Source organism: Zootoca vivipara, chromosome 3, assembly GCF_963506605.1.
Source record: "Zootoca vivipara chromosome 3, rZooViv1.1, whole genome shotgun sequence".
Classification (NCBI taxonomy): domain Eukaryota; kingdom Metazoa; phylum Chordata; class Lepidosauria; order Squamata; family Lacertidae; genus Zootoca; species Zootoca vivipara.
The window spans coordinates 84,079,277-84,096,750 of NC_083278.1; the positions used below are offsets into that span (position 1 = coordinate 84,079,277).

The 17,474-nt window shown below is 41.7% G+C and overlaps 1 protein-coding gene across 1 annotated transcript in view; it reads left to right on the forward strand.

The window, feature by feature from the left end:
- The window catches only part of DNAH8 (dynein axonemal heavy chain 8), a 130,334-nt gene that overhangs the window by 18,727 nt on the left and 94,133 nt on the right, over window positions 1-17,474 (forward strand). The window contains exons 12-26 of the mRNA XM_035110511.2: window positions 294-413; window positions 2,708-2,843; window positions 3,942-4,129; window positions 5,113-5,193; window positions 5,670-5,786; window positions 7,984-8,100; window positions 9,397-9,541; window positions 11,659-11,771; window positions 12,278-12,384; window positions 12,796-12,898; window positions 13,536-13,719; window positions 14,804-15,000; window positions 15,231-15,357; window positions 16,805-17,040; window positions 17,171-17,275. Of these exons, the coding sequence (XP_034966402.2) occupies window positions 294-413; window positions 2,708-2,843; window positions 3,942-4,129; window positions 5,113-5,193; window positions 5,670-5,786; window positions 7,984-8,100; window positions 9,397-9,541; window positions 11,659-11,771; window positions 12,278-12,384; window positions 12,796-12,898; window positions 13,536-13,719; window positions 14,804-15,000; window positions 15,231-15,357; window positions 16,805-17,040; window positions 17,171-17,275 (2,076 nt within the window). The remainder of the gene's footprint in view (window positions 1-293; window positions 414-2,707; window positions 2,844-3,941; window positions 4,130-5,112; window positions 5,194-5,669; window positions 5,787-7,983; window positions 8,101-9,396; window positions 9,542-11,658; window positions 11,772-12,277; window positions 12,385-12,795; window positions 12,899-13,535; window positions 13,720-14,803; window positions 15,001-15,230; window positions 15,358-16,804; window positions 17,041-17,170; window positions 17,276-17,474) is intronic.

Genomic DNA, 17,474 nt, shown 5'->3' on the forward strand with positions numbered 1-17,474 from the left:
TTTCATTGTGTTTTGTAATTTACTATATTGTTTTTGTAAGCTGCCCTGATAGGATATTGCCAGCTCCAAATAGTTACAGAGGTATGTCTCATAGCTAAAGCAAGGGATGCAGAACCTGCAGCCCTCCAGATGTTGCTGGACTGCCGTTCCTGTCATCCCTGACCATTGGCAATGTTTGCTGGGGTCGAAGGGGATTGGGATTCAACAGCACCTGGAGTGCTGCAGATTCCCCAGCCCTGGTATAAAGTATTAGCAGAAGGCATGTTTTAAATTTGACATTTGCTTTATTGCAGCTTTATCAGGCTCAAAAGGAGGATCCTCCCCTGGCTCGAAACATGCCTCCTGTAGCAGGAAAGATATTGTGGTCGAGGCAGCTGTTCAGGCGTATCAGCGAGCCAATCAACTATTTTTATGTAAGTTTCCGATTATCACCCACCTGAAAGTGACATAAGCTGTAAACCACAGCAAGCAGCTCAATTACATTGTCTCGCCTCTCTGTGGTCCACTGGCAAGAATACTGCTTGTTAACATCACCTTACTTCATATCTTCCAGAAAGTGCTGCTGTGTGGAATGATATAGAAGAGTCTGCAGGTGGAGCTGTTTTGCTGAGTTTGAAAGCAATATTGAAAGTAGCATCCCAACTCACTAGTATCTAGTGCATATTTCCACAGTGGTTTGATTTTTGTTAGCCGTAGCCCTTAAAGGCCAGGTTGCTGTCACTTAAAAATCTCTCTGTGTGTCTAGAAAACCCAAAGAAGCTGTCATTGTTTTGCTGCAGAGAGGTATCTCAAGAGGATTTTTTAATAATAATAAAAAACCCTGTATGAAGTGACATTATAACATCGCCCCCTAATATCTTCATTCCTGAAGAAGTGTCCCATTCATCCAGGATACAAGAAATGATTAGAGCAGGAGTATATAACCTTCAATTCAGTAATCTGCTCTGCTCCCCAAGACAACTTTTTCTGGCTCCACAACACCTCACCATTTTTGGGGTGTGTGTGTGTGTGTTAATGCAGATACTGCCCTGGGGTGAGCAGATAAGTCAGTGGCTTGAGGCACATGAAAAATACTCCCTCCCTGGTCATCACACTGATTATTTGAAGAGCAGCAAGGAGCAAAAAAACCCAAAAACCCTCATTTGATTTCAATGGGTGTATGCTGTGTATGTGCATGTGAAAGTGAAAATGTGGGGTGGCCATGCCCACATTTGGCCATACCCACCATTGGTATGCAGCCCCTGTGGTGCCCGGGCAAAAAGAATTATAAGCTACCGTGTGTTACAGGCCTATTCACTCTTACCCACTCTTCATTTTCCATTTTCCTTTTCCAGTGGAGAGCCTAACTACATGTTGCTTTAGGTGTGTAGAGTGCAGCATCTCTGGTTTATAAGCTTTCATTTTAAGTTTTCATCAAGATGATGACATATAGCGAAGGGCGTGTGTGTGTTAATCCTTTCCGCCCGTGATGGTGTCAAAAATCCCCCTCTGCAGCAGTTGCTTTAGAAAGAGAACTCCTGTTACCACCAACAGGATCTGTTTTTATATGGCCAGTTGCCATGCGAGGTGTAATTTTCATCTGTATTGCAGCTGGGAAAGGAATGGATTATGCCTGACCATGCACTGTAATGAAAGCTTTTTCCTTTCCTTTCCTTTCCTTTCCTTTCCTTTCCTTTCCTTTCCTTTCCTTTCCTTTCCTTTCCTTTCTGTTTACGTATTTATATACTACTGAGTACCAGGCTGGGAAGAGGGGAAGTTCTCTAGGAATGCAGACATCACTGTCTTATTTGTAGAAGGGTCCAGTTAACTTCAAAACTAGTAGGAACTCAAAACACCTGAGTTGGCTATTATCAATTAAATCTATCATATAATAATAATAATAATAATAGTAATAGTAATAGTAATAGTAATAATAATAATAATAATAATAATAATAATAATAATAATACTTTATTATTTATACCCCACCCATCTGGCTGAGTTTTCCCCAGCCACTCTGGGCGGCTTCCAACAGAACATTAAAATGCAATAATCTATTAAACATTAAAAGCTTCCCTAAACAGGGCTGCCTTCAGATGTCTTCTAAAAGTCTGGTAGTTGTTTTTCTCTTTGACATCTGGTGGGAGGGTGTTCCACAGGACAGGTGCCACTACCAAGAAGGCCCTCTGCTTGGTTCCCTGTAACTTGGCTTCTCGTAGTGAGGGAACCGGCAGAAGGCCCTCAGCACTGGACCTTTATACCTTTTGGCCAGGATCCAAAAAGATGTTCCATGCAAGTGCAGGATTGAGCCATGCATGCAGCCCAAGGTTTCATTAGCTTTCCCTCCAGCATTTCCGAACTGTCAAAAGAGATAAATTACTATGTGTTTAAGAAGTTGCTTATCTATTCAGCAGTGGGAACTGCTGGAGAGAAAGTGAACAAACCCCAGACTGCTTATGCGTTTCTCCTTCATGTATTTATTTGACTTTGGGCCGAGGCATATAAAAGCTGAATTATGATGCTGTCTGTAATTACACTGAAGGAGCACTGGTGCGCATTAACAGCATATGTGTAATATTGAAAGCCTTTTTTAAAAATCACATTATGCAAGATCATACAGTAGGTCTGGGGGCGAAACAGATACCTTCTTAATTAGTTTTATTTTTAATTAAAGGACACCGTATTTCATTCACATACCTTTTTATTATGTATTTCAATATTTCAACAGAAAAATTCAGATATCTTGGCAAGCGCAGAAGGTAAAGCAGTCGTTCGATTGTTCAATAGAATTTCCTATGTATTGGTGGAGTTTGAGGTGCTCTATCACACAGCTTGGATGAAGGAAATTTCACAGCTACAGTATGGTATGTTGCTTGAGCTGCAATGAATACAGTATTACTAAACTGGAGCCTCCCTCCCTGCTGGCATTGCTCACCAGCCCTGTGTACTCCCCATCCCCTCACAGTTCCTTTAATCCCCATCCGGTCTATCGCCACCCCTACCTACCCACTATCCCCCCCACTCCATTGCCAATCAATAATCCCTCACAGCTCACCTCAGACTCCCCCTCCATCATCCCCCCACAGCTTGCCCCAGTCCCAAGACTGGTGCAGCCACTCTCAGGGGAGAGGGGAACGAAGAGGAGAAAGTCTTTAGCCCCCTCTGCCTTGCACTGCCACCAACAGAAGAAGTGCACGCTTCCTTCTTGCAATGGTGGGTGGTGGACAAAGGAGGGGCAATATTTCCTCTCTTTGTGGTGGTTGCGCCTGCAACAGCAGTGTGGGGTTCATGAGGGACCGCCTCTTCCCATATGAACCTACTTGGTCCCTGAGATCATCTTCTGAGGCCCTCCTTCATGTGCCTCCTCCTCGAGGGGTCTGGAGGGTGGCAACACAAGAACGGGCCTTCTCTGCAGTGGCTCCCCGTCTGTGGAATGCTTTCCCCAGGGAAGTTTGCCATGCGCCTTTATTATACACCTTTAGGCGCCAGGCAAAAACGTTCCTTTTTAACCAGGCTTTTGGTTGATCTTATTGACACCCAACACCCTCTTAGAATGTGGCTTTTGGGGGGTTATTAGGTTATTGCTTTTGGTTTGGTTTTATATGTTGTGGTCTTGTTGTGACCGCCCTGAAACCTCTGGTTGAATAAATTGAATAAATAATAATAAATAATGAAGGCTTGTGGGGGCCACTTACCCTGCTGCCTGCTCATTTGCTCTGCTGAACCACCTGCCCATTCACCCACTCACTGGCTTCCCCCCTGTTGTCACACTGCATAGGTGACCACGCGAATTGCCACATGAAGACTTTGTCCTTACAAAACTAATACATAGCAAGATTGTATCACTGCACTTGCCAGCTTGACTCCTGGCAATATCATGACTTTATGAGATAGAAAAATGGACCTAAAACTGTATGATGTCTTCCCCAAACCCCACACCCCACACCCCAATTTAATTTCAGCATTGCAGGTTACACTCTTGGTTCGTCATCCTGAAACTGGAAAGCTTTTGGTTAATTTTGACCCCAAGATTTTAGAGATTGTCCGAGAGACAAAATGCATGATAAAAATGGGACTAGACGTGCCCGAAGAGGCAAAGAGGATAGTTAAGATTGAAAGCCATGTTAAGGCAAACAAATTATGCTTGGAGGTAGGTAAACAATGATGACATATATGCTTTTCTAAATAATGTGCAATGTCAGTTAGATTTTTGTACCATGTCAGCCTGTTTTCCTTGGGTATCAGGCCATCAGGTAGGTGGATAGGTTGGCAATCAGTGCCCCCAATGCCCAAGGCAGGAAATGTTCCAGAGTCAAGGTATACATGGCTGCATGCCTACTCTATGACTTCTGAAATCTATTTCTGAATCAGTTTCTTTATGTCTCCAACTAATAAACACAATTGCATAGATAATGGAAAAATAGGCACGATCTCTTAAAAATCATAGCTGGGTTTTTTTTGGGGGGGGTTGTGACTATAGAGAGACTTTAAAAATTAAAGATAGAGCTTGGTTGTCATCTCTATTTTGACTCTAAGACAATAGGGCAAGGCTGACTGAAATGTGACATACAGAGAACATCCGCAGCCCACCTTTTAATCATGTGTGGTTCTGTGGTGGAATACTGGCTATGGGGAGATAAGCTTCATAAGTTTAAAATGTCCTCTTTGCATATTCTTTGAATCATCAAGGTTTCTCGGGGAGATCAGGGGTCAGAGCTCTTTGTCTGAGGAGAAATATCTTTCTTAACACTTGTGATACTCCTGTCAGTGAAGCCACCAAGCCCATGGCAGTCCGTAAATCCTCACCTATTTTTTTTCATTGAATGGCTTGTGCTTTCAAATAGCATACACAGGAACATTAGGAAGAACTTCCTAACAGGACAAAATGCTGTTCAATAGTGCAACAGGCAGCCATGGACAGTAGCAGATAATGATTTATTAGAGGTTTTTAAGCAGAGGACGAGACGTATCAGGATTCGCTGTATCAGCAGGAAGTTGAACCAAGCGTCTCTTTGAAGTACCTTCTAAGTCTTCCAAAATTTGGCTGGGGGCTTTGGGATATTCTACCGCACAGTCACATTGTAAATTCTGTTAAAATTCATTAAGCTATTGAATATTTGTTTTAAATCTCAGAATATTCTACACTGCTATGAAAATTTGTGTCAAGAAGTACCAACTGTCTTTGTCAATTTGATGGCACCCAAAATGAAGAAGGTGAGTTGTGGCTGGTAGCTTAGAAGGCATGTAGGGCAGTAGGTAGAGCCCATTTCTTCTAGTTTTGACCTATCCCCCTGTCTGTTGAGTTTTACAAAGGTGACACTGAGACTGTACAAATCCAGGACTTTATACCAATCCACAGGGGATCTATTGCAGATTTTGATTTGAAATATATATATATATATATATATATATATATATATATATATAGTAGAATTAGATAAAAGGAGAGAATAGAGAAACTAAAGATGATTCCATGTTTGTGAGCTTAAGAATAAAAATTCATTAGGATTGGAGAAAATGTCTATGATTATTATATTTAGCTTTCCACAGTATAATCTATAAAGAAAGGCTTAAAAGTGTTACTGACCCTTAGTGAAATACTTGACTGTCATTACGATTTGTTATATGCTATAGCATTCACAATAAATGCCCATTTTCCCTGTCTTTGTCTTTTCCCCTACTTTCTGTAGGTAGAATCTGTGCTGAGGCAAGGGCTTACCATTTTAACCTGGTCATCTTTGACTTTAGATAGCTTCTTCCAGGAAGTTGATGAAGTTATAAAAATGTTTAATCAGCTTTTGAAGAAGGTAAACCTGATTTTGAACATGTGTTCAACAGATTTTTTTGTTTGTTTTATTGCTAATATTGCACCATATTAGCTAATATTGCTAATATTGGATGTGGAATCTCTATATACCAACATCCCACACAATGATGGTTTACAAGCCATAAGGAACACCATTTCAGATAAAACCACAGCGGACTTTGCTACCAAACTCTGCCACTTTGTCCTTACCCACAACCACTTCAAATTTGGTGATGACCTGTTCCTCCAGATCAGCGGCACAGCCATGGGCACCCGCATGGCCCCACAGTATGCCAACATCTTCATGGCAGATTTAGAACAACGTTTCCTTAACTCCTACCCACTCAAACCTCTCCTGTACCTGCGATACATTGACGATATTTTTATTATCTGGACACATGGACAACAGACCCTGGAAACCTTCCACCAGACATTCAATGACTTTCACCCCACCATCAACCTAACAATGAACCAATCTATGCAAGAAATACATTTTTTGGACACTACTATAAAAATACAGGATGGACGTATAGACACCACCTTATACAGAAAACCAACTGACCGACAAACATATCTACATGCTTCTAGCTACCATCCCAAACATACCAAACAATCCATCGTATACAGCCAGGCCTTACGTTACAACCGCATCTGTTCCAACTCTACAGACAGAGAATCTCACCTAAGAGATCTACAGCAAACCTTTTTAGAACTAAAATATCCACCTGATGAAGTTAAACAACAGATCAACAGAGCCAGACAGATACCTAGAGAGAACCTGCTGCAAGACAGACCCAAAAAAGAAAATAACAGAACACCACTAGTCATCACATACAGCTCCCAAGCTAAAACAGTACAACGCATCATCAGAGATCTACAGCCTCTCCTGGACAATGACCGCTCCCTTTCTCAAGCTCTGGGAGGAAGACCTTTCATTGCCTACAGACAGCCACCCAATCTTAAACAACTCCTCACCCACAATAATACAACCACCAGACTTAACATGGACACTGGTACCAGAGCCTGCAATAAACCCAGATGCCAACTTTGCTGCCACATACACCCAGACAACACCATTACTGGCCCCAACAACATCCAACATACCATCTCAGGACTATTTAATTGCTCATCCTCTAACATTGTGTATGCCATCAAATGCCAACAGTGCCCTTCAGCTCTCTATATTGGACAAACAGGCCAAACCCTACGCCAAAGGATAAATGGACATAAATCTGACATCAGGAACCAGAAGACAGAAAAACCAGTAGGAGAACACTTCAATCTCCCAGGACATTCTATACAAGATCTCAAAGTAGCTGTCTTACTACAAAAGAATTTCAGAAATAGACTGGAAAGAGAAGTTGCTGAATTGCAACTTATCACCAAGCTCAAAACCATGGAGGGACCTGGTTTGAACAGAGATATCGGGTTCTTATCTCATTATACATGATAAGCGATCTTCAGCCATCTCAACCCTTGCTTTTTCATGCAAAACCATTTGCAGTCGTTTGCGGTCATCAACAGCTATCAGTCAGTCAATCACCCATTTCCACCACCCTTCTGAGTGATCCCCCCTCCCCATCCCCACCCCTCCCCACCCCTTCTCTACATAAGTGCCTGGAAACTTCCATTTCACTGTATCTGAAGAAGTGTGCATGCACACGAAAGCTCATACCAAAATAAAAACTTAGTTGGTCTTTAAGGTGCTACTGAAGGAATTTTTTTATTGCACCATCAGCTTGGGATGTATGGAGTGTTAGGGGAAGAGTAGTACCTCTGGTATGGGACACATTCTGTTCCTTCTGAGGTATGTAGTTCGTTCACCTTTGGTCCCCACCCTGCACTCAGCTCTCACCTGTGGCTTCTAGCAGCCATCAGCATGTGACTGTGACCAGAGCCCATGAATGGCTTTGACTGGCCAGCTAAACCAGGTGAAGGTAGCCAATGGGTCTCAAACCCTTAGTGAGTTAGGGACTTCCCCTGCATGTGAAGACAAGGGCAAGGTGGGGGCTCAAATCCCGTGGGCATGTGAAACCAGTTGTGTGGATTTGAATCACAGCCCTTAACTTCATTGATGTTTTGGGGTGAGTTAGGTTTTTGCCCCTCAAAATCAAAATCTATGGGATTCCCGAAATAATACTGATGTGAAACCCTTGAAAGACATTGGCATGTTATTAACTATCTTTTTTTAAAAACAGATTAATGACTTAAGCGAAATGCAGATTGATTTAACAATGAAAGATATGGCAAATACCCTATTACTTATACTACCAGAAAGTCCAACGAAAGTGGAGGATTTACTCGCACGCAATGAGGTGACCACATTTTTAAAAAATAAATGGAACAAATATCTTTATAAATAGACATTTTTATTTGTCACTTTGATTGATTGTGTGTGCAAGCATGCAACAACTTTACTGATTAGTTCTCATACCCTCCTTTGCCTCTCACCTCACCGTGCTACTACTTTATACATGAGTAGACCAGAATCCTGTTCCTAAGTAGCTATGAGTTACATAGACTTGAACTAAAAGATTATTGTTATTTTCGTGAAGCAACATTCTGCACCTTCCATTTGTCCTCTTCCTTTATTTTTTATTCTTAATAAATTTCATTAAAAATTGGTTGCTGGTGTATTGAGGCTCTTGGGTAGCTTTGTGCCAAAACTCAGGGTTATTCCAACCCTTCAGGTACCTTGCACTTGGTTCAAGCTACACTACGCTGGTCTCTGGGGAGAGACAGATGAGCTGGATTCTGTCTCTCTGCTTCCCTTGAACTAAGCCACACCCACACTGGCAAAGTGATCTCAGGTCTCACATTAACCCTTTTAGGCATGCAAGTGTGAGTCAATAACTATATTACAACATGAGATACCTGTTAAGGCAGAGGAGAGGGAAGGCTTGTAGGATTTTGTTGGCATCCACAGCAATATCAAACTTGTCCATTCACCTGGGCCACTAATTTGCCTTGGAACCATGTTCCTATAGTTTGGAAACTTCATGTTAAAGAAGTGAAATTATGGCAAAATCTGTCTTAGGTATGTGTTTTACATATTACCTGAGTGAAGTAACAGGTGTCTTGTCTTGGTTGTCTAGGATTGATCTTCGAATTGGGTTCAGCAACCGAGTAGGTTCCTGTAAGGTGGGAAACCTCCACAGACACCATAGGAACTCAGTCCTTATATGATATTTTTGGAAGAATATGATCTTTTTGAATAATAATAATATCTATAATGGTCCATGGGGTCACGAAGAGTCGGACACGACTAAACGACTAAACAACAACAACAACACAATATCTATAAAGACTGATTGTTCAAACTTTAAGGCCAGATGATTTGTTCTGGTTTAAAGCACTTCATATTCGGATAATACGAAAATACTCTAGTGATAAATATAAGATTATTGCTTTTGAATATTCAAAAGTGATATGTGTAAATCAAAGTTAAAATGTCTCACTTTTTATAACCATAAGTAATTAAAGACATTTCAAAATAAGTTTTCATTTGCGATAGATTATTGGTATTAACTAATGGAATGACAACCTTGGCCAAGTGTTCTGTCCCCCCCACCCCCAGTATTGTAAACATTCTTCCTGTATATCATGAACAGGTATGCACCAAGGAATGGGCTGAAATATTAAACAACAGAAGCAGACACATAGAAGATGCCGTGCAAGAACTCATATCTATATTTGAGCATATTTACGAAGTTAAGCGTACTAAAAAACCATCTGTGAGAAAATTTCAGCCACAAGGTATTTTTTTATACCCCTGTGTGAAATGTACAAAAGAAACAAGTAGCTATATTTATGCACATTTTATTTGCCTTTCTTCGTGAGGTGTGTGTGTTGGTTGTCCAAGATAAGATAAATATATAAGATTCCTTATTATCAATGATTATTAGAAGGTTTTTTTTTAATGATTCAAAGGCGATATTTATTTATTCAAAAGCCTTTCTAAACTGCTCCAGTTTTAAAAATCTATGCAGTATACAAAAATACTACATAAAAACAGCAGAACAGTATTGTAAAAGTAGAGATGCAAACATAAAAATATATATTAAAAAACAGATATCATTTCTGGTGCATGTTCTATAGAAGCTTCCATCCCTTTGCACTCCCATGCTTTGCCAAAATCCTGTAAAATGGTTGTTATTGTTCCTCATTACACCTTTCTGCCACCCCACCCAGTTCAGCCTGCCTGCCTACCTTCCTGTTTCATCACACCAGCAGTAACTGGTGGATTTGTGATCTGTTAGGAGCCTGCTTCTTTATCCAGCCTGGAGCTCAAATAGGCATTTTGCAATGCAATCCTCAGTACACTTCTTCCTATTCAGTGCCTGATCTTGAGACCAGCTGTTCTCAAGTGGGCACTGGGGTCTTCACAAAGATCATGGTGACTGTTGTGGTTTATCCACAGCAGGAAGGGATACCTTTGTACCCTTACTTAGACAACATCATGATCTGGTCACCATCATTCCTTCATTTGGTGTATTGAGACCTGAGGACTATGGGTTTTTCAGGAATACAACAGAGAGTCAGCTGATACCAACACATCACCTACAACACCTGGGTCCCTTTCTAGACACACGTCTGGAGACGAGTGCATGCTGCCGAGAACGGATGGTACAGGGTGCATGGAGTCCTTCATAAGTCCCTGCTCCTTCACATGCAGCTGCTGGGTGACCTTGGGCTAGTCACACTTCTCTGAAGTCTCTCAGCCTCACTCACCTCACAGAGTGTTCGTTGTGGGGGGAGGAAGGTTAAGGAGATTGTTAGCCGCTTTGAGACTCCTTAGGGTAGTGTTTCCTTCCAGTAGCATCTTAGAGACCAACTAAGTTTGTCATTAGTATGAGCTTTCATGTGCATGCACATTGCGCACTTCTTCAGATGGAATCTTGCAAAGCTGTAAAGCGTGTTGTGGTGTGCCACTTTATTGCTGTTCCAATAGCATCCAGTGATGGTATAAATCTCAGGCTAGAGTGCACCCATTTATGCAGAATGTCTCCAAGGTGAACGGTCTCTGGGATATTAGCAGTATAGGTAAGGGAAATTGGCAAATTGGATCCATTACTTTGCGATAATGTTTGGTGCCAAGAGGTGGCCCAGCTGCAGTGATGCACAAAGTGGGGCTGAGTGTGAACCATGGCTGCTATACACCTGATGAAGAATTGGGGTGAATGTGGCCTGCCTACCTCCCATGTTCCTACCCAGTTTTTGCCTGACCTTTATATGATTGAATTAACATTTGTGGAGGGGTTTATATGCATAGGGCCCACTGTGCAAAGGCTCGACCTACATGACCTATTAACCTCAATTTTGTAGTGTATTGGTTGCAGGGATGAGGCCTATATGGATTGGGCTTTACGTATGCAAAATCTTATGGGAAAAGTAGGTCTTAGTGCATGAATAAAAAGGTAAAGGTAAAGGGACTCCTGACCATTAGGTCCAGTCGTGACCGACTCTGGGGTTGCGGTGCTTATCTCGCGTTATTGGCCGAGGGAGCCAGCGTACAGCTTTCGGGTCATGTGGCCGGCATGACTAAGCCGCTTCTGGCGAACCAGAGCAGCACACGGAAACGCTGTTTACCTTCCTGCTGGAGCGGTACCTATTTATTTACTTTCACTTTGACGTGCTTTCGAACTGCTAGGTTGGCAGAAGCTGGGACCGAGCAACGGGAGCTCACCCCATCGTGGGGATTCAAACCACCAACCTTCCGATCGGGAAACCCTGGGCTCTGTGTGGTTTAACCCACAGCGCTGACAGTAATCCTTTCCCTTTCATCGTAGGTACAGTGTTTGGTATGAGCTTCTGCACAGGACTATCAGTTGAATGAACTATATTAAATTTATTTTATATTTTATTTTCCATAGAAGGGAAGCATGTAGCATTTGGAAGTTCATCAGATGAGAGGACCTCTGGGTCTTCAGCTTTGGTTAGTAGTGAAGACGCTGAGGACAGTGAGAAGGAAGATGAGTTTAAAAAGGTATTGCATTGCAAATGAGTAACCGGATATATAGTGCAGGACTCACATTACTGAAACTGAACAGAAAAAATATTCGCAAAGCTGTTACACAAGTGGAAAGACAATTTTCAAATGTTATTTAGCTTTTCCTCCCCTCTCCCCTCTTTTGGAGGAACTTGGAAGTGAGAGTGGGATTGCAGTCTTTTTGTCCTGAACTATGGGGATGCCCACCACTGAGGTCAAGCAAGGGCAAGCTCAGTAGTCCCAGGGTTTGGGGCAGATAGAAGGGCAAAGCAGAATCTGTACCATGAAGAAGGATCAAGGTGTGAGTTTCCTGGTCTGGTGCTTTACTGAACGTAGGAAGATTCTAAGTCAAATCTCATTTTGTCTCATAAGAATCCCCTGTGACCAACTCAGTAATAACTAGATAACTGGTCTATTAGTTTGAAGAAACAAAGAGAAGAGAGATAAAGTGTTGGCTGTTTATTGGGATATATTTAACAGGAACACATTCTTCTTAATTGTAGGAATGCAAAGAAGTAGTTGCATATTTTAGTCATCAGTTGCTGGACAGCCTACAAAAAGCTACTCGATTATCCTTGGATGCCCTTAAAAAGCGAATATTTGTTTCAAGGTATGTGGTAAAAGAGCCTTTGTGTGGTGAAGGAAATTTCACACAGTTTGTAATGGCTGCTCACTAAACACAATAAATTGAACTGAATTGAACAGGTTGTATCCTCAAATTGCTAAATCTTGAAGTGGATTTTCTTTCCCCACAAGACCCAGTCCCGTTCCTTCACAACTCACAAGATGCTAGTACTTTTTTGCCACTGGCATAAGAAAACAAACAGAGCAATTGACCAGACTTTGTCTGTCTTGGAAGAGCTGGGTGTCCCCCCTTCCTCTCTTCAACTTCCCTCTTGCTGCCCCACAGAACCCTCTTGGTGTGCCCTCTGTTCTGTTCTCTTCCTGCCCCCCCCTGCCAATTTCGGCATTTTGTAGTGGCATTTCAATAAAACATTTCCTGTTTCTTTTTCCGCTCCAGCTCATTTGGACGGCTACCCTATTTACCTCAGACAGCAACTACTAAACCCGAAGATGTTATTACATTTCTAAAAGCTGAAGTGCACTTAGCTATTCCAAATGTTGTAAGTGATTTATGCAATCTAGAAGGTGAACGCCTTAATTTCTTCTGATTATTTTAACTTTTGCAATGCTGTTCAATAAATTTCTTGAAGATTTGGATGAAGTAGTGTAGAACTCACATACAAAATCTAGAGATGATTTAAATTTTTTAAAATGAGAACTCACAAGCTTATGGGCTGCTGATGGCAAATGCTTACCAAACTGTGTTTGGGTTTAAGAGAGTTACATTTGTGTTTAAGAAAGTTGCATTGTGTTTAACATACCTGCCAAGTTCCTCTCTGAAAAATAAGGGACCAGACTGAAGGTAGCATACCGGAAGTAGTGCGGCGGCCATTTTGGAACTGGGCGGAGCATGCTCAGAAGTGACTTTTGATGCTGCTGTGCCCAGTTCCAAAATGGCCGCCGCACCAGAAGTTGCACTGCAGCCATTTTGGAACTGGGCAGAGCAGCATCAAAAGTCGCTTCTGAGCATGCTCCGCCCAGTTCCAAAATGGTCCCCGCGCCAGAATAAACTGGGGAAAAACAAAAAAAATCCATTTTTTTGGCTGGGGACAGCTGGAAAAACGGGGGTTTCCTGGGGAAAACGGGAGACTTGGCAGCTATGGTGTTTAATGGAAAGCATTTATGTGTTCTATGTAGGTAATGGTGCCTAGTTTGGATGATATCCAGCAAGCCATCAACCGTATGATTCAGTTGACACTGGATGTAAGCCGTGGGGTGGCACACTGGGGACAGCACCACCCGCCAAGAGCCAGTGCCACCCTGGAAAGCAATGTTGCTGCAACACCCAGCGTAATTGGAGGGAAAGTGAGAAAAGAAGAAAGTAAGTTAGTAGCCTCTGCTCCTCTTTTCCATTACTAAGTGCCATTGCTTCCAAAATTTCAAAACTGTTCTTTAAAGCTACACCTAACCCAGCTGGGCATTTATACTGTGAAATGCCCACTTTTTAAGTGACATCTGCATGGTGTTGTAGATAAAACACCTGCTCTCATGTATTACCTGTTCAACTTCTGATTCTCTGCTCCCTCTTGGGTCTAGGATCCTGTGTACCCCAGAGGGTCCTGCACAGGCCAGGGGACCCAAATGACCCCCGAAAACAACCCAGTAGCACCATGGCAAAGCAGCAGTGGCTCCACCAGCAACTGAGACTTTAGCTTCCTGCCCCTTTAATTTTTTAAAAAATGTCTGACCCCAGCAATGAGCAAGGCCAACCAGATACCACCCCGTGGGTTGCAGAACCAATGAGAGCAGAAAGGGCGTGTTGTGAGGGGACTTGGCGCCCCCTCTGGCTATGGTGCTGATTTTCGTCCCATGAACCCAAACGTACCTTAGAGAGTTGTCTAGTGCAACTTGTTTGCTGCGTGTGTGTGTGTGTGTGTGTGTGGCCAAAACCCTTGTTTTACGGGCCTGCTTGCCAGCCAGCAAGGAAAGAAGGAAAAAGTGTATATCTAAAGAGAGGATATTTGGACTATTATCCTAAACAAACATATTCAGGTCCTCCGTCATCCTTATTGTACACTGACTATATTGCAAGCCTCCTTGATAACTTTGATTAGTAGGCAAAGGATATATATTCCAGATAAAGAAATAAGCCTCGGCGAGTGCCAGAGGGATTAACAAAGACACAAGTAGTCTTTATTTCTCAGAAATACATAAGTAAGTAAAATAGAATCTGAGAGCACAATCCAGGCAATGTAAAGTAGTAAACCTGAGATATGGTCTATTAAATAAAATAAAATAAATAAACAAACAAAATATTGTTAAATCTCAGTGAAATGCTTTTTTAATAAGAAATACATATTTATTAGTGTAGATTTCTGCTGATTATGTTTTTGCTCTGTTTTGATATATGGAAGGGGAGTGTTACGAGAGGCTAAAGAATTTATGTTGTTAACCATATTTCTCAGAACCACCAGAAGAGACATATCCTGCAAGAAAGTTGAGAAATTTCTATCCAGGGGTGGCAGAACACAAAGATATTTCCAAGTTAGTTGTGCTTCTGTCCTCATCGGTAAACTCTGTACGGAAAGCAGCTAGTGAAGCACTGCAAGACTTTCAAAAATATAAAGCTCTGTGGACAGAAGACAGGGATGCGAAAGTTCAGGTAAACTGAATTCTGAGCCTTCGTTGTGATTTTAAGCACCACATTTCTTTTTACTCCCCTGGGTGCAGACGACCTGGCCTCTAATCCGACCCCATTCCTATAACAGCAATCAGTTGATATACACATGTGTCACACTCCTTACGTAGCCTTTGAAGTAACACTACAATACTGAATACTGTTTTAACAGAATAAAATAATTCATGTTAATAATCCATTCCAACTGCTTACAGCAATTTTTGGCCAGTAACCCGTCTCTGACTGAGATCAGGTCAGAGATTCTTCATTACGCTACCTTTGAACAAGAGATAGAAGATTTAAAACCTACAATTTCTGTTGGCCCCATTGAACTGAATACAGGTATGAAAACCATTTTCTTTATGTGCAATGTGCAGGGAAATAAAATGTCACTTTTGGGGCAACAAGTTATCTGCTTTTCTGAGCAACATTTGGAATAGCTGTGTCAATTGTATGTTGATCTTGCAATCTTGAATTGATCTTTTCCTGTTGTTTCTAGGTCTTCAGATTGTCTTTTGTCCATCCTAGAGAAATGCCTTAATACCTTTCTTTTTTTTTTTACAGCCATAGCACTGAGTTGAAATTTTGTTGTAGCAACACAAATCTGGCATTTGTGGAAATTTTAATTTGAACTACAATTATTGGGCAGACAAAAGATCATGTCAACCACATTATGTTAGGAAATAACTCGCTCATGTCCAATAGAGAAGTTATTCTCAATGTGCTCTGTGAAATATGGTGGGGAGCTCTGAGCACCCCAGACACCTCCATGTGATTGAGACCTCCAGTTGAGGATGAAGGAGTCTGTGCACAAGCAGCTGAATGTGCTTAGGTTTCCTCTTCATATTGTCTGTCCAATGTCTGAAGGCAGAGGTGTGCAGGGCCAGCACATGCAGCCCTACATGCCGCTCTGCATATTCTTGGAACATGTGAGGGATAACCTCTGTGCACTGCTAGGTCTTCTCTTGATTCTTAAGTTCTATCCCTGTTACAGGAAATAATTACACAGTGGAAACATCCCCCCCCCTCCCCGTGACTACATTTATTGGCTCAAATTGTTACTTAACTCTAGTTAGTTAGGGGGTTCTGTTAAGGAGATACAAAGTGAGAGTAAAGCATGAAGATGTAATAACATATGTTATTTTACTAACTATAACCAAAATCTAAAGAAGCAGGGCTTTGATCACCTAGCACAAATTAAACAGGAAAGACTCCTTAAGTTTCCGCTTAAGGATTTGAGATTCTGCTGCATCCTGTACACCCATACCTGAAGGATGCACAACATTCATTGGGAAGAGACTCCCCTGAGAGCTGCTGGTTAGGAAATACAAACCCAAAGTCCCTTTGGCATGCAAAACTACTTGCTTAAAATTTTTGGGTCACAGCCTAAAGCATGAGTAGGCTGGACACGGGAGTGTCCAGGGGCCGGACACGGCCCAACTGCCTTCTCAATCCGGCCCATGGACGGTCCAGGAATCAGCATGTTTTTACATGAGTAGAATGTGTCCTTTCATTTAAAATGCATCTCTGGGTTATTTGTGGCGCATAGGAATTCGTTCATCCCCCCCCCCCAAAAAAATATATAGTCCGGCCCCCCACAAGGTCTGAGGGACAGTGGACCAGGCCCCTGCTGAAAAAGTTTGCTGACCCCTGGCCTAAAAGTTGTAATTTTGCTGACAAGGCTGTTTTGTTTTAATCTTGTCTGTGCCACTTCCTTTCAATGTGTGACATGCAAAAGGTAGTTGCTTTCTGTGTACAGTATGATCTAGTGACTGTAATTTTTCCATAGGACCAATGAAATTGGCACTCTCAATTGAAGCTAAAGCATGGAAAATGTTACTCTGCCGCTATTTAAATGAGGAGTACAAGAAGAAAATGCAAGACATGATGACATTTATATCAGAATATTTGAAAAAACTATCTCGACCAATTCGAGATTTAGATGATGTCAGATTTGCTATGGAAGCTCTGGCTCATATACGAGACAAGGAAATAGAAATGGATATGACTATGGGGCCCATTGAAGTAAGTTATTATTATTATTATTATTATTATTATTATTATTATTATTATTATTAAAAGAGCTGGGATTGACATTGCTTTTTTGACAATATGAATTGTGAGGCATCCTGTTCTTTGTTTTGTTTGTTTTTAGGAAGCTTATACAATTTTAAATAGATTTGAAGTTGAAGTAACAAAAGAGGAATCAGAAGGAGTTGATACATTACGGTATTCTTTCATAAAGCTACAAAGCAAAGCCGTAAGTTTATGAAACATACACCATTATACTAGAATTAATTAATGGCAGTTCACAAAAGTTCATTAGTATCAGCTCAGAGTATATAAGGTCATCTGGCCTGTGCTGCAAGATCAACAATCCTGGTTCATGGATCTCTATGGTGCTTCTGGACTGGAAATTTGTGCTCCTCAATCGTTTGTTTTAAGATCCTTGTGGCCCC